General features: G+C 39.6%; 1 protein-coding gene across 1 annotated transcript in view; it reads left to right on the plus strand.

The window, feature by feature from the left end:
* flt4 (fms related receptor tyrosine kinase 4) overlaps positions 1-24,020 on the plus strand; it is a 91,090-nt gene that overhangs the window by 51,476 nt on the left and 15,594 nt on the right. The window contains 11 exon segments of the mRNA XM_079892666.1: positions 1,125-1,300; positions 3,544-3,709; positions 7,806-7,932; positions 8,486-8,594; positions 10,142-10,458; positions 10,461-10,485; positions 12,916-13,062; positions 19,088-19,219; positions 20,499-20,605; positions 22,365-22,500; positions 23,849-23,953. Of these exon segments, the coding sequence (XP_079748792.1) occupies positions 1,125-1,300; positions 3,544-3,709; positions 7,806-7,932; positions 8,486-8,594; positions 10,142-10,458; positions 10,461-10,485; positions 12,916-13,062; positions 19,088-19,219; positions 20,499-20,605; positions 22,365-22,500; positions 23,849-23,953 (1,547 nt within the window).

Here is a 24,020-nt window from a genome sequence, read left to right on the forward strand (position 1 = left end):
ACTGTTCAGATGTCCTCCACGGGGCAGCTCTGTGGATGTAAGCATCTAAAGCCCTAACTGGGCAGATTTAGTTTCTCCTGGTCTGACGTCCAGAAGGGAGGAGGACAGAAGGCCTGCAGTGCTTTAGGTCTTACGATATTAGTAAGAACCTTGTGAACATAACCCGGTCTAGGGTGAAGAAAAGTCTTTACTATGCCAGCGCAAATTCCAGACACGAGGGAGAGACTGAGAGGGTCTGAATGTCTCCAATTCTCTTAAGAGATGAGATAGCGAGGAGAAAGACAGTCTCAAGAGTGAGAAACTTGGACATTGAAAGAAAAGAATGAACGTTGTGTGCTGACCTGCCGCCGAATACGCCTTACCCACCAAATAAGAAAAATGCTTTCAGGGATGATGCAGACTGACTCGCAAGCGTCTCTTCAGCCCTGGGCATCGCCCCATAACGTGTCGTCTGAGCCCATGGATATTAGAGTGTGTTGATGTTTGTGGACTAAACGCACGGTACGAGACTGGTTTCTTCCATGATCTCGACACCTCGGTGTGGAGGTCGGGAAAGAACGGCAAGCACCGGCGTTGAGGTAATGCACGAGATGGCAGGAAGCGTTCATCTAACTTGCTTCGCTGCTTTGTTTCATGTCTCTTTGAGAGCCAGTCAATATTAGCCACCGTGCAGGTGCTAATCTCCGCTAGCTCCTCACATGCAGGAGACTGGAGTGCCGAGTCCTCAGATTCTCCCAGTTCCTCAGACGCAGTCACGCAGGGGCGTTCCCACAGCGATGTGACGCAGAGCGAGTTCCCTTGAACAGGAACACTGCACACATTAACCACTGACGAAGCAGAACACTGAACTGAGGAAACAGAGGGCTTAAATACACAGGGTTAACCACATCGTAATACACATCGTTTACCAAACGGGGAACAGGTGTGCACTAATCGGAAACCATGACAACAATAGAACTCAAGCAAATCAGTGACAGGGAAAATCATGACAAAGAAACTAAACAGAACACGATAATGAAACGAAACATGATATGACTGTGACAGTTTCATGTTGTCGTTAAAAATAGTTCTCCTCCAGACAGTGTTATGTGGTGAGTGATGTGTGTGTGTGTGTGTGTGTGCAGGTATAAGAATGGCAGGCTGGTCAGCAGACGGCCGGAGTTCAGCAGGTTTAAGGTTCAGCATCAGGCTCTGGAGATCAGAGATGTGTGTGAGCAAGACGCTGGAGAATACATGCTGATCCTGAAAAACACTCTGGCGGCCCTGGAGAAAAGCCTCAACTTCACTCTCATCGTCAATGGTAACTCCCTCAATCTATAATTGATGTTTCTATTAAATATTTGCAGTTTTATATTAGGTTGATCCATTATTTTATAGTAATCAGGTTTGGTGTTCCTCGATGATTAAAAATATGAGCTGGAAACTGAAAGTTTGTTGGTAATTGTAGGTACGGTACAAACATTAGAAGGGAAATCTGTCCACCTTAATTGAGCACAAAAGTTCTTTATGCACATTTTTAGCATTCATGCGCATCGTTTCCATCCAGCTTTTTTTATGCGATATCGCAAAAATGCACATAAAAATTGGTGGATGGAAACATTGCACTATATGTGGATACATACAAAGGAATGAGGCCAGGACCACGAGACATATTTAAACATATATAAACCTACGACATAGCCAGCCTTCTGAAAGAGGTAATCTAACGATACATATACTTTAAACATATCCCGCACTAGCATAAAGATGGCCCTAAAGCTAACAGACATGGACTAACATTTTTAAACATTTCAACTTTTAAATTGAATGTTAGTCAGCAATAACACATGACATTGATCAAAATTTGTCAATAAAGAATTTTAAATTGTAACAAATATAATTCTGTTTCAAATAAATGCTGTTCTTTAGAACTTTCTAATCATCAGGGTATTATCATTGGTGAACATAGCTATGTTTCCATCCACCCATTTGTATGTGCATTTTGGAATATTGCATATAAAAAACGCAGAATGGAAACACAAAGATTCACATGAATTCTAAAAATGTGCATTAAAAAGCGTATGCACTCAATTAATGCAAAACATATTTTTATCTGATAAGAAGAAATGCACATAAACTACAATGGAAACACATTTACTGAATAAATCCCTCACCAGTCGCTCTGAGACAAACTCATTTATGATGGAGGGAAAAAGCGAAAGATTGCAGAAACTTACATTTTTATTACTGATTTTGCACCAATTTACCAGGAAGTGATGATTTTGTTCTCTTGAATACATGGGATGGAAACACTGCTTTATTCACTAATGTTTTTTTGCACAAGTTAAATTCTCAACTTTGGATGGAAACGGCTAATGTTCACTAATGTCAAGTCAAGTCACTTTAATTTATATAGCACTTTAACAATATAGACTGTTTCAAAGCAGCTTTACAGTATAACAGGAAATTAATGCAAGAGAGATTGTTTAGGTTTTACAGCAGCTCTAGAATAAAGTTATTGTCCTGCTAAAGTTAGTTTTTGATTGATCTTCCGTTGCAAAGATCATTAGTTATTAACTTAGAGGCCGCTAACACGACACCGTTTCAACCGAAAACAGAAACTTTTAATGCGTTCTGGACGTTCATTTACACGACAGCAGTGTTTGGGACTCGAGAACGCAACTTTATCATCTCTGTGTAAACTTCAAAAACGTGAATCTGTGAGAACGCTGACGGCGTGCACATGCGTATCACGTGTTCAGTCTATAGGTATGCGCGTTTGACTATATGTGTGCGCAGGCGTGTAGTCTTACTTTACAAAGCCAAATTACTTGTCTGGCTTGCATACACTCTAAAAAATGCTGGGTTGTCTTAAAGGTTGTATCAGCGATTTCAGGCCCAAACATAAATGATCCCATTCATCTAATCTTTCCTAACGATCCGCTAGCTGCCGCCCCATAAGCAGGCCGTCAGACACCGCGTCTCTGTAGGCAGCCTAGGCTCTGAGATCTGCACACAAAAACAATTGGTTTCACCAACCACTCAAAACCAAAATAAATAGTGTTCCAACCAATCACCGACAGGGGCGGGTGGTGTGAGGTTTTCGCGTGCAGCCGTCATAGGCAGCCGTGCACGAGCGCAAAACCTCACAACACCCGCCCCTGTCGGTGATTGGTTGTGATGATTTATTTTGGTTTTGAGTGATGGTGAGCGCAGTTGTTTTTGTGTGCAGATCTCAGAGCCTAGGCTGCCTACAGAGACGTGGTTTTTTGATGGTCTGCTTATGGGGCGGCAGCTAGCGGATCGTTAGGAAAGATTGAATGTGATCATTTATGTTTGGGCCTGAAATCGCTGATACAACCTTTAACTCAACTTTAGGTCAAATAAGAACAAACCCAAACGTTGGGTTAAAAATGTAATTAAAAATTCAACCCAACGGCTGATTTTTTCCATATTTGTCCCAAATTTGGGTTAAAACAACCTAGCATTTTTTAGAGTGTGATACAGATTTTTTTGTCTTTTCTGCAAATAGTGATATTTGTCTTATTTGGTGTGCATGTGCAGTTCCTCCTCAGATCCACGAGAAGGAAGCAGCGACACCCACCAACCCGTACCAGATGGGCAGTCGCCAGACCCTGACCTGCACCGCCACCGGCTCCCCCCCGGCCTCGGTCCGCTGGCAGTGGAGGCCCTGGAGCCCCTGCAGTCTCGACAGCTCCCGCAGGGCCCCGTAAGACCCTGCTCCAACACACACGCCTGAGACCACACACACCTAAGACCCCGCTCCAACACACACGCCTGAGACCACACACACCTAAGACCCCGCTCCAACACACACGCCTGAGACCCCGCCCCAACACACACGCCTGAGACCCCGCTCCAACACACACGCCTGAGACCCCGCTCCGACACACACGCCTGGCAGGAGCCGGTGCCGTAGGGCTGAATGTTCGCATGTTTGTATGTTTGCATTCAGCAGAGGTTAAAGGGAAAGTCCACTTTAAAATGAAAATTATTCCATGATTTACTCACTCTCAAGTCATCCTAGGTGTATATGACATTCTTCTTTCAGACGAATACAATCGGAGTTATATAATAAAATATCCTGGCTCTTCCAAGCTTTATAATGGCAGGGATTGCAACTCCATTCCATTCTCGACTGAAGGTCGAACGCGACGAGTTCACGCTGAGTTCAGAGTGGATAGTCTTTGTCCCGTTTGGCGTCGTGCCCGCGCTCTCTTCGAGGTCGGAGACGCTCTTCCCCGTGTTTTCAGAAGCGTTGTTTATTTTCTCTGCAGTGCAGGCTGAGCGAGTGGCAGCTCTTCTTCCGTGCGCACTGGAGATAAGGGTTATTTATAGTGTTCGGCTCGGAGAGAGCAGTGTGAAGGGCAGAGGCCTGCCGTCTAAACATCAGGAAGCCCGGAGACAGGCGGATCGAAGCATCCTCTGGCCCTGAACGAGGACGGCCCGGATCTGATCCGGTGTGGAGGGACGTCAGCGTAATCATTCGGACAGAGATCTTCCCTTCTGCTTACACACTCACAGCTGAGGCCTAGATATCCTGACCTCAACTCACCCAGACAGAAGCACAGTGTCGGCCCAGATCCGTCCCACATCTGGCACACATGGATTCCACACGGCCCAGATGTGGGCTGGATCTGGGCCGACACTGTATTGCTGTTTGGGTAAGGCATCAATGAAGATAACTATAAAGTTTAAAGGCCCTATTTTAACGATCTAAGCTCATGGTCGATAGCGCACAGCTCAAGTGCACTCAGTGCATGTCCGAATACACTTTTGCTAGTTTAATGACGGGAAAAATGGTCGCCACTCCCGGCGCATGATCTAAAAGGGTGTGTTTTGGGTGTGTTTTGTCTCTATTCTCATAATGAGTTATGGGTGTGTTTTAGGCGTAACGTGCAATAAAACAATCAGAGTCTCGTCTCCCATTCCCTTCATAGGCCAGTTGCGCTCGTCCATGGCGGATTCACTATTTACATGGAGGAATTTGCAAGCGGAAAAACTGAACGCTTCTCTAGTGAGGAAACAGATCTGCTCGTGCAGGAGGTTAAAGCTGTGTGTGTGTGTGTGTGTATGTGTGTGTGTGTGTGTGTGTATGCGAGGTTAAAGCTGTGTGTGTGCGTGTGTGTGTGTATGCAAGGTTAAAGCTGTGTGTGTGTGTGTGTGTGTGTGTGTGTGTGTGTGTGTGTGTGTGTGTGTGTGCGCAAGGTTAAAACTGTGTGTGTGGTGTGTGTGTGTGTGTGTGTGTGAGGTTAAATCATTAAGCAGACCATCTACAGGACAAGTTGGATTCCACCATATTGGATATTCCACCACATCACTAACTCGCTCTTTAGATAACAAAAATAAATACTGCGCCATTGACTTTAGACCAGGTTTCAGTTGGTCAGTGCCTCAGTCTATTTCAGTTCCTCAAAATAGCAATACACCAACAATGCGCCTGAACACACACCTCGTTCTCAGACCAGCAGCCCATGGGCACAAATGCATTTGCTATTTAAACAACGTGGCGCAGGACGAGAAAATGAAAACTGCGTCGGGCTGAAACTAGCAAAACACACTTGTGTCGCGCCTGGCGTTGCATTGCGCGAGTGTATGATAGGGCCCTGAATAATAGTGTAGAGTCACACCACAACTATAACGACACAGAGGAACGAAATCATTAGAATCACTTCCAGAATGATTTTCTCCAGCTGATGAACGATTAAAACACTGACAGCCGCTCAGAATCCACTCAAGCATTTACAGCGACGGGCCACAAAACTGTATCGCACGCGTATAGTAAACTGAACATTCTTGTGCATTGGTCTGAACGCGAATATAGTTATCATTATAAATACACATATAACTGGCTTTACATCATGCTGACTTCTGAGAGACCGAGTCTTGATCAAAATCTCAGTATGTATCCTTGCATCAAGCAGAGTAAATAAACTCATACAGGATTGTGGACAGGTCAAGAGATATTATAAATATGTTGCTTTCCATGATATCTTCTTAAAGTCACCATGAAATCAAAATGGACAATGAAATTTTTTTTATTGAATATTGCAGTGTTTATAATACATGATTTATCGATGCACATCATTATTGTGTCAATAATCTTGAATCAGAATAAAGAGGGCGGGGCAACCTGTCACTCACATGAGATCAGCCAATAGCAAACCACAACCATCCAATCAATTCCCCACAGACACAATCAAGCCCTGCCCACATCTGTTCTTGTTCCAGAAGCTTCACTCAGATATACGACTCAATAGAGGAGAAAAGACCAGCACAACTTCCCCTTCATGACGAGTTTAACAAGAATAACTTGCATTCCTTATTTTTAAGTCACTGTGAATAAAAGCGTCTGCTAAATGTAAATAAATGTAAAACAGCATCGCGTGTATCGCGGGCAGAGAAGGCAATCCCAGAATGCTCCGCAACAAACTCAGAGAAAAAAGTCAAAAGATATGTTTTAAATATTGTAAAAAGGCTATACATTTATTTTTATTAAATTCCAAGAAAGCTCTTGATATAAATAGTCTAATGAAAATTAAACAATATGTATTTTTATTTGTAATATGTACTTTGAATAGAATAATACATACACAAGGTTTTGCAACTGACCCATTGTGTTAATTCTTTTAAATTAAAGGCTAGCGCGCGCGCGCGTGTGTGTGTGTGTGTGTGTGTGTGTGTGTGTGTCGTTCCTTACTTCGCTCTCATCACACACAGGAAGGCAGACGCATCTCAGAGCTCTTCCTGGTGTGGGATCTGTCCTGTATCCTGATATTCCCGCTCTCCCACACACACACACACACACACACACACACACACACAGACACACACACACACACACACACACACACAAACACACACACACACACACACACACACACACACACACACACACACACACACACACACACACACACACACAGACACACACACAAACAAACACACACACACGCACACAGACACACACACACACACACACACACACACACACACACACACACACACACACACACACACACACACACACACACACAGACACACAGACACACACACACACACACACACACACACACACACACACACACACACACACACACACACACACGTTAGGGAGTGATATTCTTAGAGTGTCTACATGAAATGACCGGTAAATGATCTGTAAGTCTGACCTCGTGTAACACTTTATAACACTGTTCCTTCATTAATGAGTAACTACACAGGAACACATGCGTAACGCTCTATTAACATTCTAGTAACTACTAACTTACAAGAAACTCTGATTAACAAATTAGTAAGTAATAGTGCTCAGTTGAACGTGTTAGTTCACTATTAGCTAATCAATAACTGTTTTTTTTATCATACCTCCCAGAGAACTACTGTCTACAGGTTCATAATTAACATGAATAATGCATAATTTATAATTAAAGGTAACGGTAACCCACTAGTAATGACTCAAGTGTTACTACATCCTTATTAATTTAATAATTTGGACCTTATATTATACATGATGCATAATTAATATTAATTATGAGCCTGTATATAGTAGTTCTTATAGTCTTCAGTGAGGTATGAGAAAAACAGTAGTTATTGATCAGCTAATAATGAACTGCCACATCCGACTGAGCGCTATTACTTACTAATTCGTTAACCAGAGTTTCTTGTTAGTTAACAGTAGTTACTGGAGTGTTAATAGTGTGTTACTCATCTGTTCCTGTGTAGTTAATGAAGGAACAGTAGTCTAAAGTGTTACCGGACCTCCTGCCATGTTCTTCACCGTTGTGTGTGTGTGTGTGTTTTCACAGGGGACGCAGGGGACAGCGGGACAAGATTCCCATCTGCCAGAACTGGATAGATCTGGATCCCGAACAGGCCATCAACCCGATCGAGAGCATTGAGGCTGTGACTGAGATGGTGGATGGGAAAGAAAAGGTTTCACTTCCTGTTTGAATTATTCTTATTTCCTGAAGATTTCCCATAAATGTCTGAACCAAATTGATGTGCCCGCAGCCTGAACCCTGAGCGTTGTCATGTGCCACCAGACTTCCCAAACTTGACATCCAGGGTGAGGGAGGTGGGGGGTGAATGCGTTACAATTTCCACTTTCGAAGTATTTAAACCCATCGTCCAGTTCTTGCTTCCTGGATGGAGACGGAATAAACACATTAACACAGCACTCACTTCCTGTTTTCTGTCACACCTGTGAGGTCACTTCCTGTGTGTGACCCTGGGAGTTGTGAGAGTAACTCAGCATACAGCTTAAAGTCATCATTTATTCACTCTTATCTCATTCTAAACCCCTTTCTTCTGTTGAACGCAAAACCCCATTGATTTTTCTTTTTTTCCCACAATATCTTCTCTTGTGTTCCACAGACGAGGGAATGTTGTCCCGGTTTGAAACAACAACGTGATTTGGACGAACTTTTCCTTTAACAATGTCTTTTTTTCTAATCTTGAATTGAAATGTTTGGTGCTGTTTCCACAGACTGTCGGCCGTGTGGTCATTCAGATCGCCAACGTGTCGGCCATGTACAAGTGCTCGGCAGAGAACAAAGTGGGATCAGATGAACACTTGATATATTTCTACGTCACCAGTGAGTCTCACCAGCACACTCTGAACAAAGCTGTTTTTAACTGAATAGATATTCAGCTTGTAATTCTTTCTTTCACTTGGTCTGTTGTAACTGTGACACTGATGGTGGTCACTACTACTATACTTAAAGGGATAGTTCACACTAACAGGAAAATGAAGTCATCATTTACTCATTTACTTTGCTCTTCTTTCTTTTATGGACCACAAAAGGAGAATTTTGGTAAAAAAAATTAATGTCCATATAATGGCAGTGAATAGCGACTGGCATCAAGCTTTTATAAAAAGATGCAAAAGTATCACATCAATTAATTTTTCTTCTTTTTTAAAGCTTGATGCTTGTCGCTATTCACTGCCATTATATGGACGAGCGCGAGCGGGAAATTTTTTTTTTACTAAAATTCTCCTTTTGTGGTCCAGATTACTTTTGTGTTTTGATTTACAAAAATTGTACATTTAACAGTATTTTACTGTAAAATTGCATGAAATGTCCCGTTAGATCTATTACAGTTTACCATACAGAACATTTTACTGTAGCATTTTTACCATCTTTTACTGTTAAAATTTGTTTTACTATTACAAATAAATTTGACCAAATAAATTGCACAAAAAAAAGGGGCACAGACCAAGTGTGCCGCACACATCCTGAAAAGTGAAGCCACAACGTTTTGATCGCCCCCTGGTGGCTGGATGCATTATAGGTCATAAGCTCCGCCCCCTCCATATAATCGAATGGGACGCGACTCAAACAAAAAAATCTAATTTACAATTTTTTCAAAAGATGGTTTCTGTCATTTTAGGTAGGTTTAGGTAGGACATACTGGATGTTCAAGTGTTTTTCCAATAAGTTCGATTTTATTTAGTTATTTGATGCTGTAAAAACGGGGTGTGCCGTCATGATTGACAGCTGTGCCTGGGATTGAGTCTGTGGGCGGGACATTGTGACGTAATCGGCAACTACCATCTCTAGGATATTTTGGCTTCATTTTTCGGATGGAAGTGGAGATGCGTCGTCCATCTAACTTAAACATTGTTTGCATTGCTTTCCTATTTACTCGCTTAATATTGTTGGGTTAAAAATAACCCAGCGAGTAACCCAACTATGGGGTGGTGTAGCACCTTCCCAACTGTGGGTTATTTTAACCCAATGCATTGGGTTAAAAGCCAGTTGGGTTAAAAGTAACCCAACAGGTAACTATTTATTTTTATTCATGACCTTATTTAAATTAATAAAATACACTTTGTTTTCAAATACAGATTATTTATTTGTATAAAACAATAAATATGTCTCAACAAATATATTTTTAAATCACAAACTAAATATTGGGGAGTCTAGAATTGAATGCAAATATACATAAATTCATAATACACAAGTGAGCATACAACATACGTATTTAACCCAACAGCTGGGTTATTACAAAAAATTATCCAACGATTTAAAAAATTACCCAACTTTTTTTTGAAAATAACCCAACATAGTGACCCAATATGTGTAACCCAATGGTTGGGTTAAAAAAAATAACCCAACATTTTTTTTTTTTTTCTGTGTAGCTATCCCAAAAGGCTTCGGGATAGAGACGGAGCCCTCTGAGGATCCTCTGGAGCAGGATCTGGTGCGCCTGAAGTGTAACGCAGATAACTACACCTACGAGAACCTGCGCTGGTACCGTCTGGACCCGCAGGCCGTAACTCAAGAGCTAGACTGCAATAGTCTGCACCAGTACGCCGAGTCTCTGGGCGGGAATCTGTCCTTCCAGACCGCCAGCAACAGCTGGGTCCTGGAGCTCAGCATCCCCAGCATCCAGCTGCAGGACGAGGGCAACTACGTGTGTGAGGTGCAGAACCGGCGCACTGGGGTGAAACACTGCCACACCGCAAGTACATCCCAGTCAAAGGTGAAGCTCATTCACTGCTCAAATCTAGATGGCCAATTTCATTTGCACACAGAACACTATATGTGCAGCAGGGACTAGCTTCCAAACCCTAAGCTGCGTCTGATCGCATGCTGTTTCGTAGGGCTGGGCTGTGTGACGATATATATCGTTACCACGGAATAACATGTCTATGGTTATGAGTTTGCTATATTGTGTATATCATGTAAATATATAGCTCTATTGACTCTTCAGAGATGAAATGCATGAATGAGAGTGTAAAGAGCGGGACGTGCTTGATGTTAAAAAGAGTTATAACCCCGACATATCCTGAACAGGAACTCGGTGCTCGCGCACGGACAGCTGCCTCTCTCTCTCGAATTTGGGACGCGCTGGATGTTAAAAAGTGTTATTAATCACGATAACAGAGAGAAAGAACTCAATGCGCTGCTCGCTCTGACTGACACACAGAAAGCCTGAGATCGTGAGATCAGTTCTTAGTTCTCTTTCACGTCTTATTGCGCTTGAATGGTTGAATACACACGCAATTATGTCAGAATGCCCATCATGTGCAGTGTTCATGTAAACACAGACGGTTGTGTCTCAGGTGAAAGTAAACAGTTGTGTGTAAACCGGATGTGTATCAGTATATTGGATCCGTGCGTTTGGTCTTAAAGTGACAGCAGCCTAATAAACCTGTCATTAATGTCAATCAAATAAAAGAGAAAATAACTTACTGCTCTTGACTGAACTTTTTTAGCTTTAATAAGAATAAATTTAATTAATACAGTGAAGACTATGCAATATTTTATTTTTACATTTGATTATTACATTTCTGTATTAGTTCTAACTACATGTTAATTAAACCTATTGTACCTAAAAAACTTAATTTGTTTAATTAATATTTTTCTTATATTGTATTTGTCCTATTGTTTGTAATTTGCTCATTTTTTCTTATTTTTAATAACAGAAATAACGCAAAATAACTATCGCGATATACATCGTTATCATAAAATAAAGTTTCTCATATCATAAAATAAGAATAAGAATCATATCGCCCACCCCTACTGTCTAGTATGAAATTACTTTGTGACCACTAAAAAAAATATATGTTGTATATATTATAAGTATGTAGAGTAAGAATGAAATTCTGCTATATCTGTCCTCTGGGATAGTCAGACTCAGCAGTAGTAGATCAGCCGGGTATTTTTGGTCTGTTGTTTTATAAACCTTTATTGACTAAGACATCAATGGTTCCATCCAGAGCCTTTAACATCCAGAGCCTTTCGAATGCACAAATGTTTCTTTATAGTGGAAAACATTCTTTAGATTTTTTAATTGTCCTCCACACTTAGAAAAAAACATGGTTCTTTTAGGAACTGATCAGGGAAAGATTCTTTGGGGAACAAAATTCGGACATTCACAAAATAGTGAATTTGGACATACTACTCATCTCGCATACAGTTTTCTTGCCTACTTTATAGTAGAGAAATAGGCCTAGTCTTACTATCACGAGTAGTCTTGCTGTTAGTTACTCACATAACTCTTGATCTGACTGTTCTGACACTGGTGTATGAAAAAAATACATATCATACACTATAGTTCCAATAGATCCAATATACAGTCAAACCAAAAATTATTCAGACACCAGATATCATTTTTTATATTTATTTTACTAGTGTGTGCAGGACACTATAGTTCATTTATGTAAGTGAGTATAGCTAAATAAAGTAAACTGTGATGTATTATACACAAAATTCTTCATTCAGTGACTACCAGTGACATGTATAAACATTTGGGACCAAAAATGATTGGGACACTTTGAGCTGATCATGTTTTGCTGAAGTGTTTTTTCTTTAATAACTAATGCTCTTTTTACACACAGACTGAACACAATGAAGCATTGCTTGGTGATTGGTTGAGCTAAACTGGTATTATCTAATTGTGTAGTTAAATTTAACAGCTGACAGATATTCAACATAATTCATGTGTGAGACAGTCTAACAGAAGGACGGACAAAACCAGTCAAATATCAACTGAGTTCATAACTCTGAGTTCTGCTCATATTTTATCACCATTTTATCACCTAAACTATAGCGAATAAACTGATAATGTGAGAAATGTTGAAGGTGTAATTATTAATTTTGATACACCTCTTCTAATAATGTGGGAACAACAAATGGCCAGTGTCAAAAAAGTGCCCATTATGTCTATACTGTGTCTATATATGTGGCTGTCACTACTGTATCAGAACACCTAATCTCTCTCTCTCTCTCTCTCTCTCTCTCTCTCTCTCTCTCTCTCTCTCTCTCTCTCTCTCTCTCTCTCTCTCTCTCTCTCTCTCTCTCTCTCTCTGTCCCTCTCTCTCTCTCTCCCTCTCTCTCTGTCCCTCCCTCTCTCCCTCTCTCTCTCTCTCTCTCTCTCTCTCTCTCTGTCCCTCTCTCTCTCTCTCAGCACTGGAGGCTCCTCGATACCGGCACAACCCCACCAATCAGACGTTGAATGTGAGCGAGTCTCTGCAGATGGAGTGTGATGTGGAGGGCACACCCTCTCCACAGCTGTCCTGGTTTAAAGATAACCAACCCCTCCATCAGATCTCAGGTCAGTCACTCATGACAGCCCTTCAGCGCTCTTATTAGGGCACTTTATACTAGGTGTCTTTAATATGTACTACTGTTTAAATTAATCGTTTGATGCAATGCACTTATTATGTACATGCAAGTTGTTATGTTGTATATATATATATACATATATTCTATAAAAAAATAATTGCATGCAATTACAACTGTAATTAATTTCTGTAAAGACATCTATAATTACACTCTTCTGTTGACTCTTAACCCATCCTTAAACCTAACCATATAAGGCTGTTTGGATCAGGATGTTTGGTGCAAAAATGATTTAGATAAATATCACATTTGTGTTTCTTTTTTATTGCTGAAGTAACAGTGTTGAACTTTCTTCTCATGTGGAAGGGCCTTTAATAGCCTTTAATTAGCCAAAAATATATCTTTAAAAAAAAAAAACCTATTAAAAAACAAACAAGCAAGCCCCAGCTCTGAGAAAAAGTAATGCATTACTTTCCAAACTTAGTTACTTTTTTAGGGAGTAATGCAATATTGTACCGCATTACTTTTAAGAGTAGCGTTCCCCAACACTGCCGATACGGAGCACTGCAATAATGATTAATAATACTACTGTATGTGGGTCCATTTGAAGCCTTCTATTTATCATGTAGTATTTATTTATCTTCTCTTAACAACAATGTATTTTAAGTATTAAAATTAAGAGATGAGGAAGTATCATGAGTAGAATAGTATCCACTCTTCGAAGTGATTAGGATCTTAACAAATAGAGCATTCCTGAAAAATGCATCACAATACATTTCTTTATCAACAGAAAGTAAGCTAATCAAATGTAAAACAACACTGCATAGTCTTCACTGTATAAATTAAATATAGATTAATGCTACTAAATCCACTAACGAGCAGTGAGTGATTTTCTCTATGTGTTTTGTTGTTTGATTAACATTAATGACATAAAGCAGCAGGAATATGAGGCTGCTGTCACTTTAAGAGTGAATGCACTGATCCACTATACTGATACACATGCAACTTATGTTCACTTAAGACATAAGCTTAACATGTGGGGCTGTGCTGTCATTGCAATGATGTCTTCGCAACGGCATTTTCAGATTTTCGTCCTGGTAGCACAACTAAAAGTCAATCATTTTTACAGTGTAGTGTAGTCTGATTAAAATTAAATGTATTTGAATGCACATTAATTTTGTTTAGATTTGTTAAACTTTTGCTTGCAATTAATGCAATTAAATTTGTGTTTCATTTCATTTCATTTTTATTTTTTTTATTTATCTCGAACAATCAGCAAAACAAAATTTTAAAACCACAAAATACAACACAAAAAGTCAGAATTTAATAACAAAAAAAAAAAAAAAAAAAAAAAAAAAAAAAAATATATATAAAAGGATTAGTTCGAGAAGGAGCAGGCGGAAGCAAATATCTTATTTAATCCTGCCCCTTATTTCACAAAATATTATTATTACAACTTAAATAGATATGCAAATACCGCATATAATCTTTCAGGTCTTACAATAACTTACAACAATATACAACAATACCTTTAAATTACAATTCCATTCCTGAGTTTTGGTCTATTAATTTCTGTATTGGTCAAGTAATGATTTCTTTAATCTTTTTTTGAATTGAGTGATATTATGGCTCTGTATGATGTTATTGTTCATCAACAACATCAAACCGAAACACACATGCTTTCAACAGTAGTTTGCACAAGAGGTTGTTTGAACACACAATGTTTAATTGACTTAGAACAACATAATGATATTGAAAGCATTCCGTACACAGATGTAAAGTACAGTACATTACATTAAGTGTGTTTAGAAATATTATCATGAAAGTGTACTTTCTTTAAGTAAAATGTAATAGATATCATTACAAAGTGCATTTGTTAAGAATTATTGTCATTAAAGTGAATTCTCTTTAAGTGGCCTTTAATTTTAATTATATTATCTTCAAGTGCACTTTTATGCAAAAAGTATACTTTTATGATTTGAAGCACACAAAAAGTATGCTTTCAGTACAATTAAGCAAACTTATTTTTCACAAGGGAGAGCTAAAAGACCAGTGAGTGTTGTGAAGCAATTTCAGCAGCGCATAGAAAACTTGTCTCGTGAATTTTGCGTCAGCCTTTACATTGACCCCCGCTCAAACTATACAAAGGTATTATCGGCCGATATCGACTGGAGCTCCCGTATTCCCACACCACGAAACCTGTTCAAACCCGTATCCCACCTCCATAGTGTTTTACAATACAGCATCAACACAATACGCACATTGTACCTAAAAATGATACACAGTAGTAAAGACACCTAATATAAAGAGCTACGGCAAGCAGAAACCTCCCACTGAGGTGTTCGGTAGTTAATAATGTGAGTTTGTCAGGATATGAGATTGTGAAGTAATCAATATGTCCAGAAAATAATATCACATCATCTGTTTTAAATGTACACCATTTTCTTCCATTTCTCTGCATGTTGTTCAGCCCTCCTTCAGATTTACATAAATGTACTATTCAAAAGCGATCCCATTACAGATTACATTATGCACACCACAGCAATCCCCTCTAGCTTAGCACATCTGAATAGGAACACACTTATTCATGAGCACATGCTAACACTCTCTCGCTCACACACATTAAATTGAATTCCAGTGCTGATGTAAAGCATTCAGGGTGGGCCGTTGGACTCGTGTGTATATACGGCTCTGGGAATGTGTATGTGGGCTGATACTAGTGGGCCGTAAGTGAATTCACATGCAGTGCATGTACAGCCTGTGGAAAGGTGTAATGCGGAGGATATTATACCGGGAGCAAACTGAGTTCAAGAGTTAGCTTTTAGCAGGAGTGTGTGACTGGAATGTGTTAAAGTCGCTGAATCTGAATCCATAGCAAAACCACAGAAGTTTTTAGAGATTGTGAAATCCAGTGAAGTCAATTAAAGCATACGCTTCTGATTATCCCTCCAGCACAGTGACTAGTGTCTGCATTATACCAGAGATTTCCTGAGACAAATCTCAGCTGGTGCGTCATAGAAGAGAGGAGAGATGTTTTAAACATTTGTGTTTAAATTTAAATTTGTGTTCAAGTCGAGTCTGCTTCATTTTTATAGCGATTTTTAACAATATAGACTGTATCAAAGCAGCTTTACAGTGATAATAGAAAATTACAGTAACAGAGATTGTTTGGGCTTTACAGCAGCTCTAGAATAAAGTTATTGTCCAGCTAAAGTTAGTTTTGATTGATTCACTTCTGTCTCAAAGATCATTAGTTATTAACTTAGAGGCCGCTAACACAACACCGTTTCCACTGAAAACAGAAACTTTTAATGCGTTCTGGACGTTCATTCGCACGACAGCAGTGTTTGGGACTCGAGAACGCAAACCTTGAAACAGGTTCTAAGGTGCAAGTTTAGAAAATGTTTGAAAACGTGATCATCTCCGTGTTACACTGTGTCCTCACCGCGATAAAAGCTTCTTCTCCATGTTAATCAGAGTGTTTGTCCTAACCCGCCGCGACGGCGACACGCGATGAGTCTATAAACGGTTTCTATTTTTCTGTGTCGTCGCGCTGGAACAACAAACACAAAGTGTGGCGATGATAATCTCAGGGGCTGTTTATGTGCTTTATTTAATGTTAAAAGCGTGTCATGTGACTCTGAATATCATTTAGTGCTCCAGCTTTGAGGCTGTAAAAGCAACAATGGATAATTCACCTCAGATCCTGAAATTAAACAAATGGAAACAAGAACGTTCAAACTGTGAACAAACAAGTGTATTATTTGACAAAGATGGTTTTAGTAACTCAGTCTATGTATTTTAATAATGTTTAAATGGTGTAATATTTGTGAATTTGATTATGGAGCACTTATCTATTTTCGTGCGAGTGCCGTCAAGATTACTCTCTGGTGCCGTGCACTCGCCACGAGACTCCGCCCACACGCTGCTCTGATTGGCTGACTCCGCCCACATGCTGTTCTGATTAGCTGACTCCGCCCACACACTGTTCTGATTGGCTTCTGATTTATTTTGATGCATCTCGCAGTCGCGTCTATTGTGGACAGACACATTATTTGTCACTGGAATCTTATCGCATCGCGCCTGGTTAGGACACGTTGTAAACTTCAAAAACGTGAATCTGTGAAAACGCTGACGGCGTGCACATGCATATTACATGTTCAGTCTATCTATAGGTATGCGCGTTTGAATATATATATGCGCTGGCACATTGCAGGCACAAGGTCTTACTTTACAAAGTAACTTTACAAAGTTTCTCTACACTCTTAAAGAATAGGGTTCCATATATGAAGCGGTGATAGAACCATTTCTTTTAAGAGTGTGATAGTTGACACTTCACTTCATCAGGTCTGGATACGGCCCGGATGCGGCGGACTACACACACTCCTTTACATTCAATCCACCTTATCAGAGCAGACGTGGCCATTTGTGTGAGGCTTCCGGTTTCATCCGCTTCTAGTTATTTTAGCTGTATAAAAACAGTCGTAATGCTACTTGATATTGCAAACTGTTGTTTGTTATCATATTGTTTTAGATGTATTATCATAATCGTAAACACACTGGTTTGTAGCGCAAATATTCTTTCTGTTTACTGCACTTTGTTTTTCTTCTAGTTGATATGTGACATTAAAATTACACTCTAGCCTAGTGAGGTCCATTAGGGTTATGAGGATTATATTGTGATATAAATAATTGTATAATATTTATGTTATGCTTTAAATGGTAAAATTGTGTTAATTAGCCTTGGCTGACTTAAATTGTGAAGGGCGCAGGACGTCTTGGATTTGATTTTGAGTCATTCAACAAAGAACAGAGGACAGAAAAGTTGGTGGATTTAGAGTTGATCACAAACGCACACTTAAAGTAAAGGTTCTTTATTGGGATTGATGGTTCCATGAAGAACCTTTAACAATTGAAACCTTTCAAATGCACAAAAGGTTCACTGGTTCATTTAACCTTCATCCTTCCCTCACACTGTGTAACACATCTTTCCCTCACGGGTCAAAATGACCAGAAGCCCTAAAATTAGACTTAATGTTTTTTGGTTTCCAGAAAGCTTATTTTATTTCATTTTGATTATATCTTACATTTGAATATTTTTCTATTTTTTAATGCAAATTTTTGGAGATTTTTTTATTTTATTTACCTTTAAATTACTAGATTTGATCAATAAATAATAAATAAATAGTATTTTAAGCACATTCCTCACATTCTTTCAACTTACATTCAAAATAACTCACAATTTCATGGATAAACCTTTTAATTCAGCTCAAAATATCTTACATTGGGTGTCTTTGACGACCTCTTGTGGAAAAATAATAATATAACATGATATTTCATGACTCTCGCCTCTAGATGGCCTTATAGCTCTATATGGAGCAAATGAGCTGTTCCTCTGGGTCGTAAAGTCAGTTCACTTCAGTATGCATTCAGATACACATGTATACATTATAAAATCATTCTGTGGTGAAGTTTTAGCATTTTTAGTATGAATTTTGAGCATTTTTAGTTTTAAGGGGGTCAAATTGACCCGCGAGGGAAGGATTTGTTACTTTTTTAAAATTTCAACAACAAAACTCCTCGAATCCATTTCATTTTTTTTGTGTGTGTTTTGTGTTTTTCAAGTCCTGGGGTCTTGGACCTTCTGATGAACGCTTAATTTTATTTATTTCGTTTTTTAATGAGTTTCGGGTCAAAATGACCCGAGGGAAGGATGAGGGCGACCTGATCACTGAAAGGTTCTTTGAAGAACCAAAAAAGTTTCTTCTATGGAATCAAACCCCTCTTTTGGAACCTTTATTTTTTTTAAGAGGGCCAATTCATATGCATTAAGAGCTCACTCATTCACATTGTTGGCCTGCTTTATTGTACCCCGTTTCTCGTTGAACCAATTCAGGGGTAGATAGTGAAGGTGTTGATGACTGAAGAATATCACAGAACTTACAGTCCAGAAAACAGAAGAGCGCTGTAAGAAAGCCGGCAGATTGTGTGTTTGACAGTTTTGTGGATGTGTACAGGAATCCTGCTTCAGGACTCCAACCGGACTCTCAGCATTCAGCGAGTGCGAGAGGAAGATGCCGGTCTGTACACCTGCACCGCCTGCAACCAGAGGGGCTGCGTTCAGTCCTCGGCCACGGTGTCCGTCATCGGTGAGATCCTCTAGGTGGCGCTTGCCTTGCCCTTCAGTTTAACCCAGACAGCAACATAGTGTCGGCCCACATCTGGCACACATGGATTACACACTATGGGCCGACACTATGTTGCTGTCTGGGAAGTCATTTAGTAGAGCATAAACAGTAGGTGCAAACTCATACACAGACTAACACACACTTTTGATTTATGGGCGCTTCACCCATTGACTTCTATTCTTAAATATTAAGCTAATGTTAAGTACTACACCCTAACTCTACTCTAACTAATGAGGCGTTTACACGACATTGTTTTCAACTAAAAACGGAAACCTTTTTATGGCCGTTCATGCACACAACAGCAGCGTTTTGGGGGACTGAAAACACAAACTTACGAAAACGGGTTTCAAAAGTTTTGAAAAATATACCGTTATCGTCTCCATGTAAACAACACAAACGTGAATTTGTGCAAATGGTGATGTGGTGTATTACGTGTATAGGCGTGTAGTCAGGGGCGTAATTTGTGGGGGGGTTGGGGGGGAGATAACCCCCCCGATATTTAAATCTATGCATTGCAACCCTCCCAATATTTATACCATGATCACATGAAAAGGAGGCATACCCAAACTTCAACCCCCCCAATGTTCAAACCAAATCTACGCCCTTGCGTGTAGTGTTTCTTTACAAATAGACATCGCCATCTACTGGCCTGGCAGCAGAATACAGCGATTTTAGATGTTTTCATGGATCCGTGCGAAAGGGGATCGTTTTGACAACATTGTCGTTTGTACGTGGAAAAAACAAAGCAAAAACCTTTCCGTTTTTGACACATCGTTGTCGTGTGAACGTACCCTTAAACTGAACTTTTTAAACTTGCAATTTAAACGTATTTAGTCTTTAACCTTCATGCATCTCTTCTTTACCATTTAAATGTTTGTGTATTAATATATTTTAATATTAAATCATGAAATACGTAATAATTTAAATAATAATATAATAAAAAATATAAAAAACGTTGGATATGTTGTTTTAGTCAACTGTAACCCCCTTTTATGTAATATTAGTGCATGGAATATAATTTTGATTTGTTCAAAATATAATTTTGTAGCATTTTTCTTTGAGTAAAAACAAGCAACACATTGGCAAGAAAATCGTATTTGTCACACTTTATCATGAGAATTTTGATTTTGCAAAACAAACACTGGATCTTTTACACGTAATTAGAAAAATCATTTTTAGAAGACGTGAGCTTTTATCTTCGTTTCTAAGCTTTAACACAATAACATGTTTTGTTTGCCAGGCTCTGATGACAAGACCAATGTAGAAATAGTGATTCTCATCGGGACGGGAGTCATCGCCATCTTCTTCTGGGTCCTTCTCCTCGTCATCTTCTGCAACGTGAAGCGGGTCAGTGCAGTCTTTCTCTTCACATCCAAGTCACAACTGCATTATTCAAGAATGTAGCAATTCAAGGAGCGCACAGTGATGCCTGCAAGGCCTTTCAATAACAATATGCAATTACATCAACAATGCCTTGCCTTCAGTGCAACATACGAGCAAAACCAAATCAGCATGAGCAGGGGTGCCACCAGAAATTCTGGGCCCTATGGAAACCAAAATTTCTGGGCCCCCTACATTTTTTACAGATAAAATTTAACCCAATAAACATGCCCTGTATACTTTAAAAAAGATACTTAGTTAGCACATTGCGTAGTTAAAATGTCTAAAGATGAGTACAAAGCCTACAAAAACAAGATTTTTTTTTTTTGTATAAGTCAAACACACGTAATAACCATATTATTTCTATTGGCCTATTTAGTTTTCATAATATAAAATATTAAAATATCTATTTTGTAAACTCCTTATAGCCAATGGTTACTACAGACACATGTTTTATTCAGTTTTTTATATTATTTTTTTCTGGGGCATTTTATTCATATTAAGAACGTCAAGTTTGACATAATCGTAGCAGCAGCACTGTCACTTCACAGAACACACGACACACACGGCAAACTGATTTTCTGATTTTTGAAGCGTATAGATTAGCCTACTTTTTTGTTTTGTAAAGTTATCATCATGTGGCGAACACAGTAGATAAGACGTGTTGAGAGGCTTCAATCTTCGTGAAGTTTCGCGCTCAGGCTCACCTTGTTCGGCTGAAGGTCCTTGCACACTGAATCCGAAATTTTCGCGTGCGTTTTTTCGTATCCGTCATTCTGTGGCTCTTTCAACTGTCAAAACACCATTCAAACCCTTGTTAAGTATGCGAAAAACGCAGAAAATCGAACCCGATCCGATTTTTTTTTTTTTGACGGACGAAAGTTTCGGAGGCAGTGTGCAAGTGTGATTGACATAACGTGAGGTTGTATTTATTTTTTAACGTGCTAAAATATCGGACGCGAATTTCGCACGGGGGGAGAAGGAGGACGTGGGTGTGCAGCAGCCGTTGAATCTGTGTAGAGCTATTTTTTACAGTCTATGGTGTAGAGACATGATAACCCAGAGATGTTATTATTGTTGGATGTAAATCATAAATCAGTAATTATTTTACTAAGCTAGCTAGATAAAAGCAGGTCATGTAGCAACAAAAATAAGTAACTCTGAAAGTTTTGGAATGAATAGGGCAAGATACCTTTCTTTTTGAAAAACTGTGTGACATACTGTCGACTTCGGCGTTCTCTGTCTTCTCTTTCCTTTCCTTTTTTGATGCCCTAACTTTTGATGTGACGCGCGTGTGTCACTGTCTGCGCTGCATCATAGCAAGTGCAATAAGCAAGAGACGTTACACTAGCGATCGTAGCTCGGACAGCGCAGGTGGAATGAACCATTGTAAGGGGGAGGGGTGTGACTGAAACAGTAAATACATTATTTGTTTTTTAAATATTAAATCTATGGTCAAAACGGACAAAATACACATTTAGTGCATGAGGGGCCCTAGCACATTTAATGTATGTATAAAAAAGAGAAAAGAAATAAGAAAAGAAAAAGGGGTCTGCTCTTCTGGGCCCTAAATCAGCCTGGGCCCTTAGAATCGTCCTAACCTTCCACCCCTTTACGGCGCCCTTGAGCATGAGTAGTGGAGTCAGCGATTCTGCAGGCCTCGGGCTCGCTCCTCTTATAGGCTGCGGGATCATCCAGAACTAATGGTTATGATGCTGTCCTGCAGGTGAACCCGGCCGATATCAAGACCGGCTATCTGTCCATCATCATGGACCCGGGAGAAGTGCCGCTGGAGGAGCAGTGTGAATACCTGCCCTACGACTCCAGCCAGTGGGAGATCTCCAGAGACCGGCTGCGCCTCGGTACTGTCACTGATCCTTCAGTTCAACAGCTCTCATGCAGGATTCAGATCGGCCCAAATACAGAGCATTCATGGCTGGTATCCCAGAAGTGAAGCCTTTTTTAAAATATTTTCAGGGGAGTCTTAAAGTCCCCCATAGTCAATAATTGTATTCCTTATAACTCATCTTTGATCACCAAAATTACATATTTACAAGTTTTTTAATTGATTTTTTTTTTAGTTATGCCTTAAAATAGCTTGAATGTAACTCTACACCCTTCTATGAATATGCAAATGAGCCCCGCCTCCACTCACTCACTCAGCTCAGAGATCCACTGGTTGGCGATCACACGTTGATCTGATTGGTTACAAGGTAGTTTGTGACGTCAGAAACACCAGCGATTTCAAAGCGTGTTTTTGAGACTGTCTTTGGTTCACTGCAGTTTTAAGGAGGAAATACTCAGCAATGCTGTCGACTTATGAATTTACACATGGTTTGTCTTAAAGCAGATTAAAAACACCACATAGACACATAAACAACATTATAAGCTGGATTTTCACCAGAGGGGGACTTTAAATCAACATTTAGGAATCCTATGGGAATATGATTTTTTAGGGAAATGCAGGTCGTTTGTAAGTTGATGAAAAACTAATAATTGAATCAAATTTAACATAAAAAAAAAAAATGGGAGTGCACAATTAATCTAAATGAAACTGAAATAGCAGATTATCTCCTCAAAACGAGATGATCAAATCAAAGGCAGTGATTTAAAGAAGCATATAGTCTGTTGCGCTGCGTGTTTCAGAGTGAAGAGCGACACGGTGTTCATTTACACACGCGCTGCTCATTATAGCATGTTTTCAGAGCGGTTCACAGTAAATGCTGAACTAGATTAATGTGCATTAGGGGTTATAGGTTCACTTCATTTACATTCGCATCATTTTTGTAGACAGAATTTCACCAATATTCCTCTAAAATAGCAATTAAGGGTTTAAACGTTTTAAAGTGAACAATTTAAAGTCCCATCATTTTATCCCTTAAAACTCATCTTTGATCACCAAAATTAAATATATTTAAAAGTTTTTTCCGTGAAAAAAATGTCTTCAAACCTTAAAATATCTTGAATGTAACTCGACACCCTTGCCTCATTTTGTATGCGCGGGTTTATGAATATGCAAATGAGCCCCGAGGAGTTAACTGGAACGTACAGTTGTTACCCGAGTTATTTAAAGTAAAGTAGTCAGATTTATTCAGTCATGTTTAATAATAGTTTTCACTGTACTGTTTTGGGACGCACACACATTCTACTCTCATGATGAATAGTGAAACGTTTGTTTTAGCAACACTTCTTCCGTGTCCATGTTTGCAGGGAAGGTGCTCGGGCACGGAGCTTTCGGGAAGGTGATCGAAGCCTCTATGTTTGGACACGACATGAAAGCCTCTTCAAACACCGTGGCTGTGAAGATGCTGAAAGGTTCAGTCTCACCCATAAACTGTAGTGAATGCAGAAATGCCTGTTGACTTTCACATATGTTTACTGA

This window comes from Squalius cephalus (genome assembly GCF_949319135.1).
Source record: "Squalius cephalus genome assembly, chromosome: 14".
Taxonomy (NCBI): Eukaryota; Metazoa; Chordata; class Actinopteri; order Cypriniformes; family Leuciscidae; genus Squalius; species Squalius cephalus.